Source organism: Drosophila obscura, unplaced genomic scaffold (genome assembly GCF_018151105.1).
Source record: "Drosophila obscura isolate BZ-5 IFL unplaced genomic scaffold, ASM1815110v1 contig_179, whole genome shotgun sequence".
Classification (NCBI taxonomy): domain Eukaryota; kingdom Metazoa; phylum Arthropoda; class Insecta; order Diptera; family Drosophilidae; genus Drosophila; species Drosophila obscura.
In genome coordinates, this window is record NW_024542766.1 from 2500357 (window position 1) to 2525785 (window position 25429).

The following is a 25429-nucleotide window of genomic DNA, read 5'->3' on the forward strand; positions in this document are numbered from 1 at the left end:
CCATTAGGGCGACATTCGAGGGTGCGCCTGCCGGCAGCTTAGCCGCACAGGCCTCACTCGCTTCTACAGGATGGCGAAGTACTCCAGGACGGGCTTCATTCGCCTACTGGTGGGCCACGCAATGTTCTAATGATTTTTTTTCAGTCAATAAACAGAATGTTTCACTCACCCCACAGACAGAGATCGGCCAAAGGTTATCGCAAACACCAAGAAAATAATGGAATGCCGCATCGAGACGACTTCTCTGAACGGAATCTAGAAAGCGACTGAATTATGGACAGAAGCTATTCTGTGCTCTGTGCTCAAAATCTCAGCATCGTATTACAGTGGAAGTTCGAAAATTGGAACCACATTAATCATGTGGGGATACGAATTTCTGGAAAGTTATAATTTCTGGACTTTTTTTTTTGCAAGCGAAAATTATACAAAAACAATAAAAATAATGCTTACTACTTATTTTAGCATAAATAAATTTTTTCCTTATTAATAAGTAGCTATATAATTAATTAAACACATTAAAATTCATAGAGACAATTTGGTTTTTTTTTTTAAATTTTAAATATTAGTTTTTTAATTTTCACTTTGACCTTCAGTCATCAACTAACACAAATTTCTACAAGCGTATTAAATTACACATGCACATGACCGAATTTTACATGTCACGAATACCTCGGGGACTCAAATTTTTATTTTTAAGACAACCAAAAAGGCGAAACTGGGCAGGTATTAAAATTCTTGCAGTCGCCAATGCCCGGTTCTAATTTCTGGACAGTTCTAATTTGGGAGGGTTCTAATTTGCGAGCTTCCACTGATTGGGATTCTCATTCCGATATTCTGTATTTTCTTCTCATTCATTCCGTTAATCTTGTGTACATTTTGACCCATGAATTTGATAGTGTCGTCCAAATTTTTCTATTTCTTTCGAATTTCTTATCAGTTGCTCCAGTTCGATGATTTTGTTTGCTGTTTGTTCTGTTTCTGTTGGGTTTCTGTTCTGTTTGTTATTTGTCGATTCTTCTTTTGAGTTGATTTCATCATCCTTTTCTTTGATAACTATATCCTGCCAATCGCTCTACAGGTAATAGCAGGTATTGTTGTTGCCTGTTGAATGCTGTACAAAAAGGAAAAAAAATACACATTTTGGGAGTTCTACGAGCACTGCACCCAACTGATTTTGTCTCTGCGAATAAATGGCCTTTAAAGCGAGTCTTAAATTCTTTATTAGAGGCTTATTAAATATTTTATTTATAGTTATACAAAAGATAATTATTCCATAATGATTGCAGCTTGAACTTTCAATAACGCATGTGGGATAATCGAATCAACTATTGTTGATATGGGGACTCAATTTGACGTACCAACTTCTCATTTTGCTCTGATGCAATTGTCGGGCTCAACTTGAAGGCCAAGATACCAAGGAAAGTTATCCCAAGAAGCGCATAATGCGCGTTCCACGACATTAGACGGCCAATGGAAACTTCTTTTAAAGTTTCGGCATTAGAATTTTTTTTCCTTCATTTTGTTGCAATTTTTCGTACCTAATGGGACGCACGTCACGGTCCTCCTGACCGGCTGTCCCCCAACCCAAGCTACAAAAAAAATAAAAATAAACTCTAACTAAAGTTTTTCCGACTTTGCAACCGACTTGTGGGTGGACTTGGGGGCGGCAGGAAAACAGAAAAAAAATAGAAAAACCGCACGAAAGGTTGTCAAATAAAATCCAAGAAAAGTGCAATAAATCACGTAGCACTGCAATCATTTTTATCAGCGCCCAGAGTCCTTCAAAGAAAAAGGATATACACGCAAACGAAGCGATATATACTTAAGTACTATATGTATTTATGTACAAATGTATTTGAGCGGATTTCGTCTAATTGAAACAATTTTCATAATTTTTTTTAATGTGGAAAATGTCTTCTACTCTCAGGGAATTTCACTTAAGCGTCAAAGTATTTAATTTTCACTGTCTGAAGCTTTTCCCCAATTGGAAGATTATTTTTCATTTCATATTTTTTTTCTTCAATTTTTCTCCCTGCTGTTTTGCTCTATGTTGGCTGTGGCAAGTGGCAAGGCCATGACCCAGGCATACAATCGGAAAAAGAAAATAAAACATTTTCATCAGCTGCTGTACCCAAATGAATGAAACGATTTCTCCGTCGATTTTATGATTTTCTTTTCCTCCTTTTTTCATACCCTTTATGAGGTTGCAACACTTTGGGGATGCATAATGCAAGTCTAAAGACCTTAAAATTTAAATTTATTTTTTATTTGGATGGAAAAAACCAAAAAATAATAAAAAAAAAACCCATGTGTATATTCTTGCGTAAAGGGTATTTAAAATTTGCCCATACCTCTGCTGTATGCCTCCTTTCTTGGATATTTTGTATTTTTTATTTATTTTCCATTTTCATCCTTCAACTTGAGGGGATTTAAATGTAAATTGACGTCGCTGCCAACTTGCGCACGTGCCCCCAATAATTGGAGTACTTTTTGGGAGTACGAAAGAAACTCACACACACACACACAAAGACACACGCAGAGAGTTTTATGGGGTTTCTCTGCATAGACCTCAAAGATTGATGGTGGTAAAATGGTGGGGACTGATGCTAAAATCGGGGGAAATATAAGTCTAAATAAATGCTCTGAATAAATTCTCTGAATTTCTACAATATTCTGCTGCTTCGCGTAGCAATGAGATTTATTTTTGTATTTTTGGAACTGTTGCAGAGAAAAGGGAAGGTACTTGTAGACCTTCCTAATCACATTTGTAGTAACTGTCATGCAACTGAAAGACTGCTCCCAAATTAAGCCTTAGAGCTCAAAACTTTAAAACCAAATCGACACACAATTTAGACTTGCATTTAACCGAAATATTGGCACCGATCAGTGAACGAACGAACATTCAAACTGAATTTGTGGCCCAACTGGTTACACAGCTAAGGACATGGCACATCCCCTACCGCCCCCCACATGACCCAACGTCATCCATCAACTTCAAGTACAAAACTGTAAACGAATCTCAAATGCAAGTCGATGGCAACCCCCCAGATGGGTGTGTGGTTGTGGAAGAAACCTTATCTGCAGTAACTCGCTTACCTCCAGCCTTGCCCAGCAGCCGCCCACACTTAAGCCTATCAATCAAAAATGAGCATGTATATGGGTCCGATATCCAGCTTGCAGCTGGAGAGCCATTTAAGCCATTTTTGTGTCGGCACACACAGTGCAACTAAATTGAATCATCATCGTCCCTAGATGGTCTGCTGGGGGGGGGGACATGCAGTTTAAAAATGAATAACGCGGCAGTGGCAGTGGGATTCGGTTCTGGAGATTTCAGCTGCATCTCTGGGGCGTGCACTGTAAACCCTCTCCAGGGCATCGTCGCATTCTCATATCTCTCTCCCTCATTCCCTGCCTCACTCCCTCTATGCCTCTCCAGTGGAGCGCATTAAATGCTCGTTTGTCCTGGCTCTGGCGACATGGATCGATGGGTCGGGTCTGAAGGGTTGAGAGCTGAGAGAATTTGGGTTAATGGAATATAAGTGAGACAAAACGAAAATCGCTTTTTGCACTCCCTTTCTTTTCTCTCCTTTTTCTTTTTTTTTTTTTTTTTTTTGGGTGTGGGATACCAAAGAGAGGGTTCAATTGAGTTAGAGTTTTGCCGCTTGGTCTCTCCAAAAAAAATTTGTTAACTTGAACCGGTTTACCAATTTTCGTTTTATACGGTAGTTTTTCGTAATCAGATTTTTGTTCCCGCGGACTTTTAGGTTTTCCTTTTCAAGTGGCATCGATTGGAAAAACTTGCCAAACGTGTCTGTGGAAATTCAGAGACTCAAAGAGAGAGAGAGCGAGAGAGAAGAAAAAGAAAAACAAATTGAAAAAGAAAAGTTGTAATTTTGTTATTTATTTTTCTTTTTTTTTTCTTCTTTTTTTTTGTTGCGCTTGGAAAAGTCGGGCAAAGCCATTCACTGGCCGTTGTTGTTTTTCCCATGTTTATGCTGGCCTTTTCTTTGGTCAAGCGCATTTGGCCATATTCAATTTTCCATGCACGCCTGCCCCGTAGCCCCTGCCCCGTGCTCCGTGCCCCTGTCTATGCCCCAAGTGCGACTAGCGAAAGTCGTTCTCAGCTGGTTTTTCCTCTTCCACTGCGCTTTTTCTTATTTATCTGTGCCATTTGTGCAGCTGTGTGTCCAGACCCAGACGCTGCTGCTGCTGCGACCGACCGGCAGCCAGGCCGGAAGATTGGGTCGGAAAAACCGGAAAGCAACAGGCCACAGATGTAAGTCAAGGTGTCACTACTTGGAATAGATTCAGACAGCAAAGATACTCGCACCAAACTGAGACCGTCTACAGGGACTACAGTAATGATTAAAAATATATTTTTTCCTTTCCATATAAAGGGAATTCAAGCTGTTGGTAAAACATGTAAATGCTTCCACAGCATAGCATTGCATATTAATCTACAGAATGAATCGAATGACAGACATATGTATGTATATTGGACACAAAAGAAGAATTTTCCATACAGGGGACGACCCCGCTTTTGAAATCTTCTCGGAAACAGAACTAAATGCTATCTCTTGTTATTCCAGAGAGAGTCTACAGCTACAGCTACGACGAACAGCCTAAGCTCTCATTCTCTTCGTTGAGATTTTATTGCGGTCTCACTTGTTCCCTTGTTTCCATGCAAAGGCACATTTAAATTGTGTACTGTTCACTCAGAAACATTATCTATAATGTTTTTAAATGTGTTCTCATTGAATCTATTAAATATTTCAAAATCTATTCTAGACATTTCCAAGAAGAACTTTAGCTTCACAATTAATCTCAGACAATTGAACTCTGGTTGACATTTGAACAACAAAGGCGAACTGCCAATCGAATGGAATGGAATAATTGCTGTGTTTAGCTATTAAGATGGCTCTTCCAATCGACCAAAGCTTGCACTAAGCCACTAATGACACTAAATTGTCACTTAGACATGGTTGCCATTGCCATTTTCATTCCCATTTCGTTTCCCCCCCCCCATTGCTGGCACCTTTGGCTCATTTTCTCATTTTCTGTGCGGCTTGAAAACCCCTTTTGGGCTTTTAGCTTTGTTTAATCAGTCGCTGAAAGGGCTTTCCGCATTGTTGGCCCTTATAGAACCGAGACCCGGAGACCCGGTTAGTGGAACCTTTGTGCCGCTTTGTGGGTCAACTACTAGAATGACCCTTTGGACAGGGGTTGCCTGAGCCCCAGCCCTAGCCCCAGCACTCCACCACGTCCCTCTCTTTGTTCTAGCTGGATTCATCCAGGAGTTTGCTTCAAAAAAAAATGTATATATATTTTGTTTAATGTTTGCTTGAGCATTCAGTTTAATTACCCTCCTGCCACGTTTTTTATTTATATATTTTTTCTTTTTGTTTAATTTTGCGGCAACCATTTTGAAGGCGAAACCCGCATCCTGTGAAGCGGCCGTATTTTTTTTTTTTTTTCGTTTTTCGAATATTTAAGTAATTAAAATTCCTCACTCATGCCAAATGCACCTGAATGTACTCCGCACCTGAAATTCTCGCTCTGTCGTGTTGCTGGCTGTCTGTATGCCGACCACAGATATTTTAGGTTTATTTTTTTCATTTTGCCATCGATTTTTGTGGCTTTTTTTTTGAACGCAATTAACCCGCTTCCTGTCTCTCGTTCTGCCGCTCTTGTTAGCCTCGATTTTAGCCAGAGTTTGTTTGCTGAATATTCAAGGACTCTGGCTTGATGATGAGAAAACTGTTGTGCTTTGTTTTCATCTCGGTTTAGTGCTGCTTGCTTCCTCTCTCTCTCTCTCTCTGTCTCTGCTGTTTCTATGACAGTTTTTCATTTGTATTTACTTAGCCAAATCCTTGTCGATAATTTGATGGTTTGCTCTGTGGCATTCATTTGGGGTTTACGCCTGCAAACAATAAATATCAGCAGCAATAAGATTAGTTACTGTTCCATTTTGTGGTTCCATCGAGGGGAATTAAGGCTTTTAATTTACTGGCTTGCTTGATGGCCAAATAGGAACAAAATAAATAAATATATAATGGAATTGAATACACAGAAATATTCCACAAATTGGAAAGAAAATGTACCCATTGGAACCATTTTGTATTGGCTTTATTCCATGACATATTCCTCTCACAGCGCCTCTTGCTGACCCCATCAAAGAGAGTCACATTAGCTGACTGCATTATTGTGCGTTTTGATGTTCGATTCTGATACAAAATTGTGCAAATTGGAGAGACTTTTGCGACACAATGCGAATCCGTCAGTGCAAAAAATATTTGCAGTAAAAGCTTTGACTGGACTGGGACTGGCACTGGCACTGGTCCCTGGTCCTAGCCCTCGCACACAACACTCCATTAGGCAATCAGGCATGCCACATGGCCACATGGCCACATGGCCCTTCGGTCCTCTGTTGGCCTCAAAATTTGCTCGTAAGTAATGCAGTTATGGGCGAATGTGTGTGTGTGTTGTAAATGCATTAAAAATGTTGTGCAAGTTTTAACTGGGGGAAAAAGCAAGAATATTGTTGGCCCCAAACGAATGTGGCACAGCCGGCCCCCGCAGCACCCAACCCTTTTTTTTCCTGCCATTTCACTGCCTCATAGCCGTTCTTGCTGTTCGTTTTCCATTTTTCCAGTCCATCTGCCAAAATAAATATGTTTGTGCCAGTCAAAGAAACTCCTCCTGCTCTTGCCCCCCACAAGTGCCACTTGCCATCTGCAGAGGGTGTGTGGCATGTGCAACAACTTTCAGTTCTCAGGGCAACTGCAACAGTAAATGCATTACAAGAAATTGCAGCCCCTACCTACCACATACTACACACACTCCTCCTGTCTCTCCTTTCCCTTCGCAGAAGGCAGCAAACGTTAAAAGTATTAAGAGGGAGGCGTGGCCCGTGAGTGGCAATGAAATGGGGGCGACAGTTGTGCTCTGCTCTCGCTCTGTGGTGTTTTGTTTCAATTTCCGGCCTTCAATTAAATTGAAATTGCGGTTGGCTCTGAATTGTTTTTTTTCTTCGGCTTGCTTTTTGTTTTTTAAACAGCATTCGATTTTCCAGATTTGTCAATGGATTTGTAGTGAGAATGGAAGATGTTTCTGGGCCAAGATTTATATATGCTCTGTTTGAATAATTTACTGTGCGTACAGCTCTAAGATTTACCTCTATGCCACATTAATTATTTATAGCTAATGATTTGACTGATTGACTGACTCTCTGTCTTTGTGTGTTTTTTGCAGGTCATGAACGACTTAACGAATACATATCCCACTACGAAACACTCGACTATGATCACGAGCACATCCGAGCTAGTCACAACAGGGCGCGACGATCAGTGACCAAAGATCATTATGTACATTTAAAGTTTGCAGCACATGGAAGAGACTTCCATCTTAGATTAAAACGTGATTTAAATACATTTAGCGATAAGTTAGACGTGAGTACATATACATACATATATTTAAAACTAAAAAATCTTTTATTAATTTATTTTTTATATATTTATATATGTTTTCTTTTTTTTTCTATCCCATGCACTGATAGTTTTATGATAGCAACGGCCCCATTGATGTCTCCACGGATCATATCTATGCGGGCGAAGTGATAGGGGATCGTAATAGTTATGTATTTGGTTCCATACACAATGGGGTATTCGAGGGTAAAATTATAACGGAACGTGATGCCTATTATGTTGAACATGCCAAACATTATTTTCACATAAATCGCACTGCGATTTCATCATCCACAACGGAGTCGTTCACAGTCACACCAAGGAGCAGGAGCAGCACCGGCACCGGCACCAGCACCAGTACAGGAGCACGGCCTCTGGCCTCTCGTAACTCTAACAAATACACAAATAACTATAGCAACAACAATAACAACAGTAACAACAACAACAGAACTGCCGTTGATAATAAGACAGAAAACTTCATAAAGAAAATTGCTGAATCCACAACGACGACAACGACAACGACGACGACAGTGGCGCCCCCTGAGCTGTCTGAGGAGTCAACAACAACTGCAACAACATTCCCACCCACAACAACGGAACAACACGTCGAGGAGCAGCCGCAGCAGCAGCAGGATAATGCCGAGGACGAACTTGATTTTCACTCCATTATCTACAAGGAGTCACATGTTGAGGATGCCTACGAGAATGTGCGCGAAGGTAAGTCGAAATAAGTTCCGTTCTCTTCATTCTACATTCGCCCATCTCTGGAACGCAGCGAACTTGCCGATGCAGAAATGAACAAAACTTCCCCACCCCGCCCTCTGCACTCCACCTACCGCACATTGTTAAATGTGATTTATTTGGCTGGCTTCCGGCAAAAGTTTGAGGGCTTTATTTTATAGATGGAACACAGTACGAAAGAGAGAGAGAGAGAGAGTACACTGAGTACTGCGAGTACATTCGCATTTATTTGAAGGTGGATGGTTTTGGGGAGTCGTTTCGGGAGAGGACAAGCCAACCTTGAAATTGTTTGATAACATTTCGCTGCTGTTTTGACACTTGAGTTATGACTGTCGCGAGTGCTTGCTAATAATTTTTGTTTAGTCCCATCCCCACGTGCAGGCAGGCTGTCTGTCTGTCTGTCTGTCTGTTTGTCATGTGGATGTCAAGTGTGGCGCACAGGGTGGTAAGGTAAGGTAAGGGTAAGCCAAGGTGGGGGCACATCACTTCAAAAGTTGTTAAGCTCAACAACTTGTTTATATCAAAGCTGTCACTGGGTATACAATATACAATATATACATATATTCGCTATGGCAGCAGAGCTTAGCTAACGTCATGGCAGAACTTTTCGTTGATCAGAAAACTAATCAGCCAGGTGAAACTTTTCAACAGCTTCTTCTGGGTCTTACTTTGCCAGGCTGAAATATTATTTTCTCGATGCTTCAATACTTCTCTTCTCTTGCCCTTTAAAAATTAAATATTTGACAAGGGCTTTCTGCTTGGTATTTTGTCTTGCGGCGCAGTCGCCATTGTCTTATCTCTTGATCTGCATGTGATCTCCGAGCTTTTGGGCTGCGCTCACGCAATGCAGACCACTCTCCTAAATTGTTTCGCTCCATTGCTCGCTCAGCAACAACAGCATAAATGCGCGTGAGACGGCTCTCCCGCTCGCAGGCTGCGCTCTCAGCACAAATACGGGACGGGGAGCCTTGTGCAAAGCAAAGGCATAACCAAACGGGACTCTGCTTTTGCAGAGTTGTTTCCTGTCTGTGCGTTGATATTCTTTTATTTTACTAATTCCCGATATAAAATCTATTTTGGTGTATTCCGAACTGAACATAAGATTATTCTCTTTCCCAAAAGGAGTGCTCTCATATCCACATGTACATAATTCGGCATAATTTTATGCTTTATGTGAGAATCTTTTAAACTCAAAAAATGGCAGCCAAAAAATTACAAACAAAAAACTGCATTTTCCTTTGCCACTGCGCCCATTGCAAATGGGGCTGGTGGCAGTTGGCAACATTGTCCCGGATCCACAGACACTGGAGACAAAGAAAAACAGACACCCACACACACACACACACACACACACACAGACAAATGTGAAATGTGCATTTCAGTGAAAAGGGGCAACGTTGCAAGTTCATGGTTTATGCAAAAAGGCGTCCAAGCGACTTCATTTCAAAACCAAGCCACGCATGAAGAAAACGAAAACCTAACAAAAAAAAAAAATATAAAAGAAATATTCTCTTGCCGGTTCAATGGTCAATTTTTTATGCAACTCTGCAACAAAGAAGGTGCACACAAGCACACAGACTCACACCCACACCCACACCCACACCCCCTGCACAGGGCGCATACGTAATATTACAGCAACAGCAACAGAAACAATGACACTGACAATGAAAAGTTGCAACAGCAAACCAAAAACGAAAAAAAAAAATAGAAACGAAACGATACGAAACGAAAGAGCATACAAAATTGTGACAAAAAGCGGATGCATCGTCGTTGTTATTGTGCAGGCAGCAACAACTATGACGACATCAGGGTTCCAGACGACCGACGGCTGCAGGCGGCAGGCAGCAGGCAGCTTCCAAATAAGCATTCGAGTACGATACGAGTATATGTATGTATGAGGTTCGGTTCCCATAGCCATGCCGGCTATGACAATAGGCGGCACGACACGCCCATGTAAACGTAGTCACTGCTGCTGTTGTGGTCGTTGTTGCAACAAAAGAAGCAGAATCAAATGCATAGCTAAACAAGAAAGATGAGAGAGAGTGCAGTGGAAAGAGAGTGCAGTGGAAAGAGTGCAGAGAGGGCAGAAGCAGCAGATACTCTTACAGATTTGGCGGGGCTTAGGCAGTCATTGGGCTCAATGTAGCTGGATTATTGGTGCATTTTCTAGCGTTTTTCTTATAATACTTATCATTCGAATTATCTAACATTGTTCTAGAAGATTCCTAGCAACATATAGGAATATGCCAGGATTAGGATTTTAGACTGCTGAAACGATTGTTGCCTCATCGAATAGTGTAACAATAGTACCCTTTATGAGAGCATAGCAACACAAATGAGAGCAACTATAAGGAGGGAATGCATGAAAGGTGCTGCTCTCTCTATGCAGCAGAGGGGCAGGGGATCTGCCACTTTTGTTGGTGGAACCTCTTTTTTTTTTCGACAATTTACCATTGTTGTTTCATGCAACAACAAAAATACGTAGCCGCAGCAGCAGCAGCAGCAGTGGTAGCGGCAGCGGCAGCGGCAGCGACACTTGATAAAACTATTGTCATGGGCGTATTTAGTTAAGTTGCACGTTTGTTTTAACGGCGGTGGGTGGGGGGGAAGTGGCGTGGTGTAATCCCTTTAATGAGCTCACACAAAAGCCACTTACAGCCAACCCAAACCCTGTCGCAGCCGCAGCCACAGACCCAGCCTCATCCACACCCCCAGCCCCATGCCCATGCCCATCCCCATGCCCCACCCCCAGCTGTCAGTCTACTTTGTTGCCGCTGCACATTTTGATTGATGCACACACACACACAGTGCACAGCATTCGTTGCATTTTATTAAATTGCTACTTTTCGTTTAGTTTTGTTATGCAAATTGTGGAAAATGTGCTGGGGGCGGGGCGGGGCAATGAAACCATTTAATTAGCTTGTGTTTGACATTCTCCGCAGTTCTCTTCACTTAAATGTATCAAATCATTTATGCTGTTAATTAATAATGCCACTCAATGAATTTGATTTGATTTGATTTGGGACGGGACGGGACTGACAGTGATAGCAGGCAGATACAAAATTGGCATTTGCGTGGTTTGCAGTCAAGCAACAATAAGGGCAAGGAAAGCAAAGGATTTGGGAACTAAGAAGATTGTAGTAAACGCCAAGACAAAAATGGAAATTAATGGATAACACCTTAAATACAATTAAAATTAACATTTATTCTGTGCGAGTATTGCTATTTTTTTGTGCATCAAAATAACTCGGAATAATCCTATAGCAGCATTTACTATACACTTCCAAGTACCCCACTGGACTACTCAATTCTCCTGCTGCTGCTGCTGCTGCATTCCCTCATAGACTGGCTATCGACCATCGGTTGGAATGTGTCCATAAACTACCATAAAGTAGTGTCAAAGCTTTGTCATGTGGCTGCCATTGGCTGCCACTTAGCCAATGGGAACATAACATAAACTTTAATTTGTGCAACAGTGCACAAACGGTCAGCTATTTTTGTTCATGGCTGCAACACGTTCCCCACACCACACCCCACCCTACTCCACCACACCCCAGCACACCCCTCTAGCTCTCTTACATTTTCCATTTGTGAGGTTTTTGCCTGTGGTGCACCCCTCAGCGCTCCCCTCGCTTTTCGCATTTCTTGAGTTGGCAAAGTTTATTAGCCACTGGCCACCACCCCCCACCCCTCCAGGGCATGTGTGGCAAACTGTGTCGCGAGGTGTTTACGCTTCTGAACTTATCAGCAGCGACTCTGCCTCCTGCCCCCACCCCCCCAGCACTTTTAATGCCATTTTAGCAGCATATTAACTTTTGTAGTGGAAATGAGCAGTCGCCGACGGACCCTAGATAACATTGTACGACGTGTGGAGGGGCCAGACCCCCGCTCATTCACATGTGCTGAGAAAGATGGTATAATGTGTGGTGCTGTGGGGTTCTGGGGGTGCTGGGGGGTGCGTTAAGTGCGTGTTGAAACCGACCGAGCAATGCACACGCACATTGCTGCTTATCCTACGACTGCAGTTCCTCTTGCTCTTGCTCTTCGGGTAGGACAAAGTACCCAGTCCCTCAACTGGGATTGAGTCAAGGACTGGCTGCCATTGTTTGCCGCCCTGACACACTGTCGCACTCTGTTGCAAGGAGCCAAGTAACGAAGCATAGCCACACCCCAACAACCCCACACAACACATTGACTCAATTACGCGAGTGCAGTCTCTGCACTTGAATGCTGTTCCTGCTTCAGTTGCAGCTCCTGCTTCTGCTTCTGCTACGGCTGCTCCTTCTGCTGCTGCTGCATGGAAATCACAATTTATACACAATGTTGTAATATAATTTTTGCACAGCAAAACAGTGTGCAACTCAAGTGGCACATTGTTTGGTGGCGTCACTGTTGCCAGCTCCTTTTTGTTGCCCTGCAACCTCCACTCCACCTCCAACCTTCACTCTGACTGCCTTTTTCTCTCGAGTGCATTGACCATGGGATGGCTGTGGCAGCTTTATGCGCAGTTTCTGCAACTGCCATAAATGCAATGCGGCTCGCATTTATTTATGACTATTTGATTGCACTTGTTAACGTTATGCAAATTTATAGTAAAAAGGCAAAGGCAAAGGCCTGACTCTCTCTCCTCTCAACACAAGCAGCTTCGCAGCCTTCGTGCCACTTACTCCGAAAACTCATGGCAGCGGAGCATAAATGTCTACGACATACACAGGCAGGCGTTCAGTTTTATATTGGTAAAACTTTTAATTATCCAAACCCCAGTGGGCAGCCCATAGCTGCGCCTTTCGCTGAATGTTTTTGAGGAACATTTTATAACATTTTAAACCCTATTTGTGCACAGAAATCTACAGAAGGATCGGATCTATATTTAAAGTCAAGTAAGAACTAAGCCAAGAAATTTAAATAAATAAAATAAATAACAAAATCAGCAACAAGGAAAGGAGGCAGCGTAAAAACGTATTTTTCCCATAAAAAAAACTGCCCACGCACTGGCATGAGTAATTGATTTGAATTTTCTTCTCCGTCTGTGCGCTGCTGTGCCGTCGTTGCCTCCATGAATATGTATGAACATATTTAGCTCAACGATGCGTGAAATAAGCAGAAAAAAATACATAAATACAGGATTTACGCCCGCGTTTCGATAACGATGAGATGGCACGGGCACGGGCACTGGCAATGGCAATGGCGATGACGATGACGACGTCGCTGGCACATAACATACAATAATTTCCGGTATTTGATAAGAGCAGCAGCCCCACAAGCAGCAGCAGCAGCAGCAGCAGCGTGGAGCCAGCCGGCAGTTTTGCAATTGTAAACAAACAAATTTCATGCTACGCTGCGCAAGAAAGTTCTCCCTGCTCCCTTCAGCATAGTTCCATTGATAAGGGATAAGGGTGTAAGGGAAAACATATCTGAAAAAATACAAAACAAAAAAAAAACGTGCCCAAATTGACATGCGACAGTCATGGCCGGAAATACGTTTCTTTTTCTTGCTCTCTCCCTCGTACTTTTGGAATATGTATTTTTTTTGGTGTTATAAAGGGTATATATCAATCGGTACGATGAATGTAACAAGCGCTTCCGATTCCATTAGCACTTGCAGCGGATATGTACATATATCTATTTATTCTTAATCGACAATAATGTTAGGGCATGTCTCTCTCCCTCTCTCTGAATTTTTGGGGCATCAATAAAGATTTTCAGGTAGTACTTTCAAGAGCCACAGCAGAAAGATTTGGAAGAAAACTTTGGTGTCTAAAATCTTCGTTTCTTTATTGCAATATTCAAATTTATTTCAATAGTTTTAGCTGGCTTACACGAATGATATATAATTATTTAGCGATCCAGCAAAATTGGATTTGACTGGATAATTATTTTAGGCAGAATGTTCGCAATGGTTCCCAACAATTAACACGAGAGAATTCTCTCAGTCCTCCATGCTCCTCTTTATGTCAACAAAGGGTATCTTCTATTCGTTTCTACAGCTATTGGTTATTTTTTTATCGAAACGAATTGAAATCAGACTGCGCCAGTCGACATTCATGTTAATTGGCAGAGTTACGAGGGCAGGCGGTGCTGCAGGCCAGGGCCCAGGCCCAGGCACAGATATTGAAATCAAATGCGTTTGAGCACAATGGCCCCTCCATGGCATGGCGGCTGGCGGCTGCTGGGCAGTGGATCCATGCTGTGTTCCAGAGAGGTGGTTGAAGAGGGGATGGGTGGGTGGGGTGTGCTGTCGAGCACTCCTCCTCTCCACACTGCCCACTCGGCTGCGGTTGGATGAATACATTTTGCATGCGTGGCGACATGTGTCAACTTCTATTAAGTTAACGTTGGTCATTCAACCCGTGGTCACAGACTGTGCTCAGTGTGCTCCGTGTGCTGCTCCGTGTGCTGCTCCGTGTGCTGCTCCGTGTGCTGCTCCTCCTCTGCACCGGCTGCTCTCTCCCACCCATGACGCCCCGCCCCATCCCTGCTCTGTGGTCAGCAGTTTGCGTTAGCAGCGGGCCAGCGAGTGTCCATAGCGTGGAGGTTTATTTTTTTTTTTTTTGCTTTTCGCTTCGTCTAGTCTGGGGCTTTGGAACCACATTTTTAGATTAATTCAACACGTCGCCCGGTTGATAAACGCGACAAAGGGTTAACTTCTGTTGGAGATGACAATGCAGTTATGTCTCGCAGCTTAATTTGATTATTTCCCATTGTGATAGTGTAATGGACGATAATGATATTATGTGCGATATGGCCAGGAGCACTCGCATTTATTTTGCTTGCTTGCAACTTTAATGGTACAAAAGATTGGATAGAATGTTGTTTTATCTTCTTGGAATCATTTAAAACTTTGATTTATTTTAATCAGACTTTATCTATGTTTAATTGGAATTAAGTTTAGGATTTAAAGAAATGTTGCAGCGAGCAATGAAATTATATAGTTATAAACAAGGATAATCCAGCTTAATCTTCAAGAGAGGAGGCCTGCAGACACTAATCGAATAATGAATGGGGTGTAAGCCTCATCTTCTTAACTCTTGATTAAGTAATTGCTGGAACCCAACCAGTGGGGAGGGGGAAGTATTCATTGAGCATTTAATGCGAAAACTGATGGAAATCCGAGAATGCAAATCACCAACCATGGAACCACAGTCCAGTCCGTTTCCTGTCTATTACATCAAAGAGCTGGCATCTGGCGTACCGTCCCGTGGCTAATTACAAATCAGTTAGCCAGAAATGGGTCATCTGCATCGTTAGCTCACTCACTCTCTCTCTCTCTCTATGTCTGCTGGAATCGGCAACTGAATCTCAATTCAAATCCGACCGCATAATTACAATGCAAAAGTCAACAAAATCAAGTGCACACACACACACACACATAAACAGACAGACACTCACTCAGAGATAGACACACACACACACACACACACACAAGGAAAAATAGCAGCAGCAATACCAATAAGAGCAATTAGAAGTGACAAATTACAAACAGAAAACAACAACAACGAAATGTTGCAGCTGACATATGAAACAGGCAACATTGTTGTTGCTGCTCCTGCTGCTGCTTCTGTTGTTTAATGCATATTTATTATTCGTTGAGCATTTCTGCAAACTGTTTTAATTATTTTCATATTTCAATTTTATGCGGTGCGGCTTCTCACTTTGACTTCTCTTTCGATACTCTTTCAAATGAAAGAGTATTCTAAATTTTGTTGAGATATTTGTAAACGCTGAGAGAACTCTCTTCTTTGAGTGAGCATCAATAAAATGTATGTCTCTTCACTGAACTAGAATTCTAATCTGGTTTACACTTTGCACTTGCTTAGGTGCATATCTCACATTTTTCTAGAGTAAAAGGTATTCTGCAGACGTCAAGTGAAAATAATAAGAGAAGATCAGACGCAAAGACAGGAACTCAGCAAAGCAGAGTCCCGTTTGGTTATGCCTTTGCTTTACACAAGGCTCCCGTCCCATATTTGTGCTGGGAGCGCAGCCTGCGAGCGGGAGAGCCGTCTCACGCGCATTTATGTATGTTGCTGTTGCTGAGCGAGCAATGGAACAGTTGAGAGTGGTAGAGAGTGGTGTGGTGCGTGTGCGCTGTGAGAGCAGCCAAAGCTCGTCGATCACATGCAGATCAAGAGATAAGAAAATGGCAACTGCACTGCGCTGCTCAATGTTGTAAACGAACTGAATGCAAGACACTGCTCCACAAGGGTATCCGCACTTCGTGCGCGTAGTTTCCTTTGGTGAATATTTTGTAATACTTTTTTATGCTGACACGAGCACAATTTGTATGTTTTATGCTGCATACTTTTTTTTTGCCAGTTGTCTGAAAATTGTTGTTTGCCAACCACAACAATTGCATTTGATGGAGAACGAACCGAACCCCTTGTTTCCTTACCGCTTGTTTCCTTGTTTCCTTCCCGCCATTTGTGTCAGCCCCGGTCAGCCGCCATGGAAATTGCGGTTAATTGAATTCACTGAACAGGGTTCAGAGTCAGCTGCTGCTGCCTGGCCTGCCTCTGCTTTACTCTATTTTACATATATATATTTTTTCACCCCGCCCCGCCATATGGGAAAATTAATTGAAGTTTTGCAGTTTTATGGCGCTTTCCAGCGAAAATCTCGCATGACTAACTTTTCATGTGAGCCAACCCACCACCCACCCTCCCCTCTGCTATGCGTTACTTTTTATGGCACTACTCGTACGAATAAGTTTTATGGTCACCAAAGCCCCGTTCCCCTCGACAGCGCTACATACATAGACGTGACACTGTCCCACAGTGTTTATTATTTTATTTGTATGCCCATACTTTTAATTGACATTTGTCCAGAGATAATGAATGCCTGATATGCAGCAGGGCCAACTTTGCATTTTTTGTGTAATTCCCTGCTGCCCCACCCCCGCTCTTGTGCTGCCCGCATTGAGTTTCATGTTCATTGTCACGTCAGCTGGAGGACATTAATGGCGGTGCTTACAGTGCTATCCGTTCCCCAAATGCTATGATTAACGGTTGTTCTTGTGACATAAATGAAAAACTATGGATTTCCACAGAGCTCGCTGATCTGATCTGTGTTCTGTCCATCACCAGATTAAACCACTCGCCGCTCCTCTATCCAAACAATCAATTGCTTTATACCTGGAACCAAAGAATGTAATTTTCCATTTGAAATGTTGACGGAAATGTTGTTTTTGTCGCCTGTTGCCTAGAGAGGAATTTTTGTGAAGAGTCATGGGATAGAGTGCCATGAAACATTCCCCATCTAGATCTGTGCAACTCACTTCATAGCAGGGGTCGGCACACAGACTCACACATTTTTTTGGTACGAAGTCAAATACGTTACTTATTTCTCTGCCGCTGCGAGGGCCGAGCAATTGTGCATAGGGCACACGAATGCTTCTCTGCCGCTGAGGCAAGCGAGCAGAATATGAAGCCGTTTCTGCATAGCCCGAAGCATGTTTCTCTGCCGCTACGTCAGTGGGGCAGAATAACGAAACCACACGAAGTCTTTACGCTGTACGTGTGCCGACTGCGCTGCCCGAATTTTTTTCCTATGCACAGTGCATACGACGCTGCCGGCCTCTGCTTTATGGGCATTCCATTTGTAGTCGAAATTTGCACATGTCCGAATGAATATACTCTCGATTAAATTCCATTCCATTCAATCTTCGATTGGGAGTTGCCTAGACGAGTGGATAAAATGAATTTTGATTCGTTAAGCTTTTCCAACAACAGAATTTCAGCTTGCAATTGTCTAGCTTTAGCTATTTTATAAACTGAACTGGAGGTGAATTCTGGCCAAAAAAAAACCGCAGAATTGTATTAATAATTATTAAAAATAAATAGAAAATACTAGGGATATCCACTATCGAAGTTCCGTGTAGGCTCTGGACTACGATGACATCCATCAGTAATTCAAAGAACTTTTAACATTTCTCTGGCTCTGACTGGACGCTTAACGTGTACCTACTACTCGACTCGTCTCGTGCCAATCTATTTTTAAACATTCAACTTTATTTTATGTAAGGTTGTGCAATTTTCTATATGCATCTGCAGCTCCTCTACGTGAAAGTAAACTGCGTGCTGCTTGATGTTGTTTTCGTGCTGTTCCGTGCTGATGGTCTCTCGCCTCCGCAGTGTCATCCTTGCAATCTTCATTCTCATCCGTGAGGTCGCTCTCCTTGCTGTTCTCGTCTGGTTTCGTCTCGCTGGATGGCTAGCTCTAGCTGTGGCTCCGGCTCCGGCTGCTTCTCCCTCCATCCGGCTTCTTGTGCCACACTTCGTTTAGTTTTGTTTTTGCTGTCTGCCGGGGTTGCTGTGCTCTCTGGCTGTGTGTGTGTGTGGCGTGAAAATTCAAATTAGATTTTAAAATTTAATAAATGTTTGTGCAAATGAAAATGTGCCATAAGCAGCACACGTTCCAACACCTTGCAAACACCTCCACCTCCACTGCCATTGCCATCGCCTCCTCACCTTTGTGCCCATCGTTGCATGGCAGTGCATGGCAGAGAGCGTGAAAACATTTCACAACATTTAAGTCGCTTTTAATGGCTTTTTTGTCTAGCTGCAACCCCATCAACAGCACCTCACCTCAGCTCACACATGGCCTCCATAGAGACGACTCCCATGGCCCATGACATTGTGTAGCGCCGCCCCACTTCAATTTGGATTGCATTTACTTTTTCATCAGTGGGTGGCGCAGGAGTCGCAGCTAGATTGCAGGGTTGTGTTCCATGCCACTTTGATTGCCCCTTGCGCAGCTCTGCCGAAGTGGCATCATTGCTGCTTTCGCTGTTGTTGCTGCTGCTGCTGCTGTGCAGCAATCTGTCATCATAATTGTCTCATATGTATGTGGGAATGGTGACCGTGCGGCTTGTCTCGTAGTAAGCACAATCGAAATGGGCCATGATAAAGGCTTTTGGGAAGCACCAGGCTACTACTTATGCGAACCGTCAAAAACTGTGGGTGGAAACAGCACGGCACAGATGCTGAACAGACTTGGTTTTCAGAGGAGAATACTAATGGGAAAATTCAAGAATAAACGCAATATTAAAGGCATTCATTGATTGCATAGAATAATTTGGAAACTCTATTTAAAAAAAAATAAACACAAATGCTCCTCAAGCAAGCAGAAAAAATAAATATAAAATATATATAAAATAAAAATACAAAATATAAAATTAAAATAAAAAATATAAATATATAATATAAAATAAAAATAAAAATATAAAATATAAATATAAAATAAAAAAATAAAAAATATAAAATAATAAAATAAAAATCGTGCAATTTGGAAACTGATTCATGGCAGTCAAAATATAAAATAATTGTATAAAATCAGCATCAAACATAAGCAGCACGAAACCAGTTTGGTTTAATAACCACCCCACCATGTCGTACCCCATATCATGTGTACGAAATACCAACGACCATTATCACATATCACAATCGTCGTGGTTCGTGTGGCGCCACAAAACAGACGGCAGCAGCAGCAGCAGCAGCAGCAGCGGAACAAATAAAAGAGAATTGACGGAAATGAAATTTATGACCATCATAATTTCTTCGCAATGCTTTTTCCTGTCCGCTGGCCGTCCGGCCTGTCTATCAACTTTATGCACTTTCGGCCCCCTGAGCCGCAGTATGCTCCATGCCACGTGTGCCCCCAGCGGTGTGTGTGTGTTTGTGTGTGTGTGTGCCGCCCCATCGATAAATATTTTAAGCTGCAGCAAATGTGAGACTATGCGAAAATGCGCTTCCAACAAGAAGGAAAAACCGCATTAAGCGGACAGACCCCAACCGAACCGAACAGAACAGAACGGAACCGAATGAAACGCTGCACCGTTGCTGCTTTATTGGTGGGATGTTCTTCTGGCAGAGGCAAGGTGAAATGTTGAACAATTCAATTTACCACAAAACTCGTTATTATGGCGGGGCCCAGTGCTCAGTGCCCAGTGCCCAGAGCCAAAGCCCCATGAATCGTAACCCGCACCCATGTCCAGCAACTGGACACGGCACACGGCACACGGCACACAACCAATAATTGTTGCCAACGGGTGTGTTGGCGGCCCTGCCACATGGCCACACGGCCACATGGCCGCCACCTGACCAGCATTCTCGTTCTCCAGACCAATGCCGAGTGCAATGTGCAAAATGTATTTAAAATCTGTCGCCATCATCAACGAAAATGGGAAACATTTCGGGTTTGCTGGCAGCAAACTTGCCCACTCGCACTGCCCCTCCCTTCTTTCTGTCTGAAATTTATGCAAATGTTTGGATGCAGTGCCCCACCTCAACCTCAGTCCATTCCGTCCAGCCCTGTCGCCCATCTGACCCGGCCAGGTGACAGCAGCAGCAGCAGCAACAGCAGCAGCAGTGTGGAGCTTGCAGCTTGGAGTCTGGGGCGGCAGGCCTGAAGGATGAGCTGTGCTGTGCGTGAAATATTAAATGACGCGCTGTGGTTGATGCAGCTGGGGGATTTGTTGACCTTCCTTAATTGAGAGTTGAGTGGGAGAGTCTGCCTTTTTGGTTGAAGATTTCAAGTGTCCATTTAAGACTCCGACTGGCCTAACTAACTCGCAAAATATGATGTCAAACACATGCTAAACAAAGAGTAAAAATCCGCTTCAAGGCTGCTTCGATAAGTATATAATGTCATGTGTGGCACATGGCGTATGCGTAATGTGCCCAATTGGTGGAGAGCCCCCGGTACCGGCAGAAGCAGCTGCAGAAGACGGCAACACAAGCAGCATGATTTAGTCAATGTCTTGACGCATAATTCTGGCAGTGTCCATGTATCTGCCTGCAACACAGCCTGGCAATAGCAGACCAAAATTTAAACAATTTTAAAATTTACAACACACATGCCACTTGACCAAGGACATTGCACCCCTTTTTTGCTGCCCGTTCTCGCCGCTCTCTCACGCTTCTCCTCTCAAAATATGCATAAATCTTGTGCTGTATTTACATTTTGCCTGTGCTATTTAACAACATTTGGTCCGAGCCCAGACAGCCCAGACCCAAGGAGGCACATTATAAGGATGCCCGAGCTGTAGCTCTCTGGCCCTGCGGTCTGCTGCTGCTACAAAAGTTTTGCATTTAAGCACTTTGCAACTGGTCCATGGAGGTTGCTGTTGCTGCTGCTTCTGCTGGTGTTTGTTTTATTACAAGTGCCAAATAATTTAACTACTAAAATATTAAATTTCTGTTTGAATTGTCAACCAGCCAGCCAGACGGCAGCAGCAGCAACTGCCGTTGGCAATGCACATAAATTTGTTTTGGTCGCCCCAACGGCTTGTGTCAGTTCAATGGGCCATTTGGGGAATCTACTGGCTGGCTGGCTGGCTGGCTGGCTTGCTGGCTGGCTCTCTGGCTCTCTGGCTTACTCATATTCATGTATTCGTTTGTGGATTGTAGCTCGTATGGCTCGTGTTTGAGTTTAATTAAAATGAACATTAGGCTTGGCCAGCAGAAATATAATACAGGGGAATACTCGCCGCAGCAAGGTACACTACACACACTCGTATAATAAATAAATGCAAATATAAGCAGGCGCTTCCCACAATGGTCTCTAATCAACACGGGGAGGAGTACAGCATCCTGTCGAAGCCTTGTGGCAAATCTGAGGCCAAAAATACCTCTTTGGCTGCCTTTGGGTAACACCTCCTTGGATCGGGTTATAGCCAGAGCCCGAGCCCGAGCCCCAGCCAGGCAACAGGCAATGAACACTTCATTCAGCAAGTTTAAATTGAAGTGAAGTGAAAATTGCGGTTGGCAGGGACTTCAGTATCGAGGGCGATAAAGCAGCAGCACACACAGAGAGGCACACAGACAGCGGCACTAACCTGTTAGCCAGTCGCAAGCATCGATGATGGCCTACCATACCCATGCCTGGCCATGCCCCCTGGCGCCTCTCTAGAAAGTCTGCAGCGTAAGAAGAGGGCAACGAGATGGAGTTGGTTAGTCAGCCCGCTGGCCCGCTGGCTGGCTGTCATGTGGTCTTTTTTAAGTGCTTTACTGGTTATTTTCGGGGACATTGGTGGATGGGTGGGTGGGTGGTTGTGTGTGTGGAAGGGTGTCGGGTGTCGGCCACTTGATAATGACGATGACAACGACAGCAGCAGCAGCAACAGTAACCAGCAAAAACGATGTTGTCATAGGCGATTCTAACTGCTTCTAACACACACAGCCACCACAGCCACATAGCTGCAACACAGCGTGGCAGCAAGAACAACCCACTTGGGAGTCTCAATTGAATTTCAAAACAAGTTCAAAGTTGTTCTGTCAGTGTGTCTGCTTTGTGTGCCTGTGTATATAATATCCAAATAAAATTCCAGTGTATTCGGCTCATGCGTATTAATTTTTCTACCCATAAATATAATAAATATTTCTGCCCATTTTAAATCAACTAAAAATCATAGAATGTATTATTATGACATCTGTCAACGCCTAAAGCGATAAACTGCAACTGAATTGGCAGCAAGCAGCGATGACAATGCACATGATGCACTTCTTAGCAGAAGATTAAGTCGGACAACTCGAAGACGGGGGGGGGTCTAGAGAGCCACAGCCATAAACCACTTGTATCATAGCCCAGCACTTGCCAGCCGCCTCTGCATCTTTATTTCGACTCTGGGGGCAGTAAACTCCTTTCTGCTTATCTAAGCAGACGGGGGTTGGGGAGGGGGCAACACCACAGCAATGTGGAAAACGCCACCCAAGGGTTGGGCAAGCGGGCAAGTAAATATCTGCTCCACTCTTCGGCCACAAATGCAATTGGGCTTGATGATATTTGTTACTTCCGTTTTTGGTTTAGCAACAGAAGGAAATGAAGTCCCTCTCCTTTACAGATATTGCTGCTGCTGCTGCTGTTGCTTGTTGGTTGTTGGTTGCACTTATACTGTTGTGGCCTTCCCAGTGGGTTGGAGGGTGGAGGGTCTTGTTGCTCGAGTAATTTACTTGGATAAATAATATGAGTCTTTGCTCAACACCAGGCGTAATAGGATTAACCCTTATTGTGGGAGACTCTCAGGAACTGTCCGCTTTGCAGTTGGATGGACGAGTTTTTGCTCGTTGGTAAATGCTCCGTGAAGGCATTTAAAGAAGAACTTTTTCATATTTAAAAGAGGTTCAAAGGTCTAGGAACTGAACATCAACATAAGGAAAATATCATAATTAGAGGTCTTGTACTATTATAATAGAGGCCTTGTAATTGATTTTTAGCTGTTTTAAGACCTCAACAAATAATGAAAGAAATACTAAAAAAAAAAATACAGAAATAAATTGTAAAAAATATTCATTTTTTTATTACATTACATGATAATTAATAATAAAAAAATTATAAAATTAAATAATAAATAAATAAATAATAGCAATAAATAATAATTAAATATTACATGATAATATTAATAATAAAAAAAAATTAAATTAAATAATAAATAAATAAATGACAGTAATAAATAATAATAAAATTAAATAATAACAAAAGTAATAAATAATAATAAAATTAAATAATAACAATAGTAATAAATAATAATTAATATATGTATATAGACATCAAACTCTTATAAAAAAAGAGTTCTTGCGAATGTCTCGTAGGGGTATAAAGTGCAAGAATTATACTTCCAGTCCAGTTGGTTGTTCTTCTGAAAACAAATTAGAAAATAGTTTAAAAATCGAATAAATAATTCACTTAACCCGCAGCTGGGCACGCTCTCATGGATTTTTATTTAATAATTTATTATCCGCCATTGATGAATAATAAATGTTCTATCAAAATAAACGACTTGTGCGACAGAATTTGTGGCAGTGTATTTTTCATAGGCATATATTTACATACATATGTATGTACAGGTATGCCACCATTTCCCGCTGACTTTGCACTTCATTCCCATTTTGTCAGTCACAGTATCCACATGGACTTAACCGCCTTGTGCGGCCACCTGCCACCTGTCTTTGCTTTTGATGTATGTATGTATGTACATATGTATGGGGTAGTGTGTGCGTAGGCAACCGAAAATAAAACCGCAAGGTTCAGCATTTGCTTTATGGCCGGATAGCATGCAATGAAAATTCCCCAGCAACATGCTGCAGGCCCAGGACCCTACCTTGGGGGGGGAGCTCCGCCATACCCAAAAGGAAAGTATGGAAAGCAATTTCCCCCCGTCCACATTCGAATTTCGAACACATTCTCGACCGTCTTATCAGTGCCACAGTGTGCCCGGGGGAGGGGGAGTGGGAGGGGCACAAAGCTCCGTTCTCTCCGTACATGCATACTTTAGTTTCAAATTCCAGCCCGTATGCAAGTGTCCGTCCGTCCGACCGTTCGTTCGAGGAGTACTCCCCAATGGATGTTTGGTGCTTTGTGTGTGTGACAACTCGACATATTTCCCTGTGTTTCCAGGGGGAGAGGGGAGCTCCTTAGAGCTCCTTCCAAATTTTTGCTTGTTGATATTGCACTTTGCCTTGAATGCAAAATCTGCCTACAAGGAGCAGGCTGGCAGGGCCAGGGGCAGGGGCAGTGGCAGGTCAAAAGCCAAACAGTTGCACTGCCAAATGAACTTTTCTAATTCCAAGAGAAGGAGCCCACCTCCATCTCTCTCTCTCTCTCTCTCTCTCTCTCTCTGTTCCACTCGTAAAAGAGTTTATCCTCGGGCAAAAATCCCGACAGTGGCCTAGTCCCACCCCCCACCCCGTGGCCATTTGCATTGGCATTGGAAATTATTCTGTCGTTAATTAGTGCCCGATAGATGGACAGGGCCATAGATTTGGCTTATTTCTACCCCATTTGCACGCAGGACAGGGCAGACAGGACAGGACAGGACACTGCTTTTGCTTTTGCTTCAGCTTTGCTCTGCTCGTCCGATAAAGTTCTCTGTCATTTGGGAAGTTTTTCTTTTTCATTCCCTCCATCACAGTGCCACACCATGATGATGATGATGATCATCATCAGCATCATCATCGTTGTCGTTGTCGTCGTTGTCGTTGTCGTTCTCATCGTTTGCCTTTAGTTTGTACTTGACCACAAATTGCTTGGCTACCGTTTGCTTTTGCTTTTGCCTTCTAACTAAGCTTTTGTCCACCCTCCTCCATGCGTCCACTCCTCCACTCCTCCAGCCTTCCACATTTACACACAGATACAGGCAGACAGACACAGGCACAGAAATTTTGTTTATCTTTTGCTGGCACTTGAGCTGAGTGCAAAGTTAAAGATGGATAAGGTGGGACAGGTGGGAC

At 42.9% G+C, this 25429-nt stretch overlaps 1 protein-coding gene across 4 annotated transcripts in view; it reads left to right on the forward strand.

The window, feature by feature from the left end:
• Positions 1 to 25429, forward strand: part of LOC111075416 (disintegrin and metalloproteinase domain-containing protein 10) — a 112079-nt gene that overhangs the window by 72111 nt on the left and 14539 nt on the right. For all 4 annotated transcript variants that reach the window (XR_002607944.2, XR_002607945.2, XM_022368710.2 and 1 more), the window contains exons 3-4: positions 7252 to 7448; positions 7556 to 8180. Coding sequence is in view for 2 of the 4 variants with exons in the window: in XM_022368710.2 (XP_022224402.2) it covers positions 7252 to 7448; positions 7556 to 8180 (822 nt within the window). In the remaining 2 variants the exon portion in view is untranslated. The remainder of the gene's footprint in view (positions 1 to 7251; positions 7449 to 7555; positions 8181 to 25429) is intronic.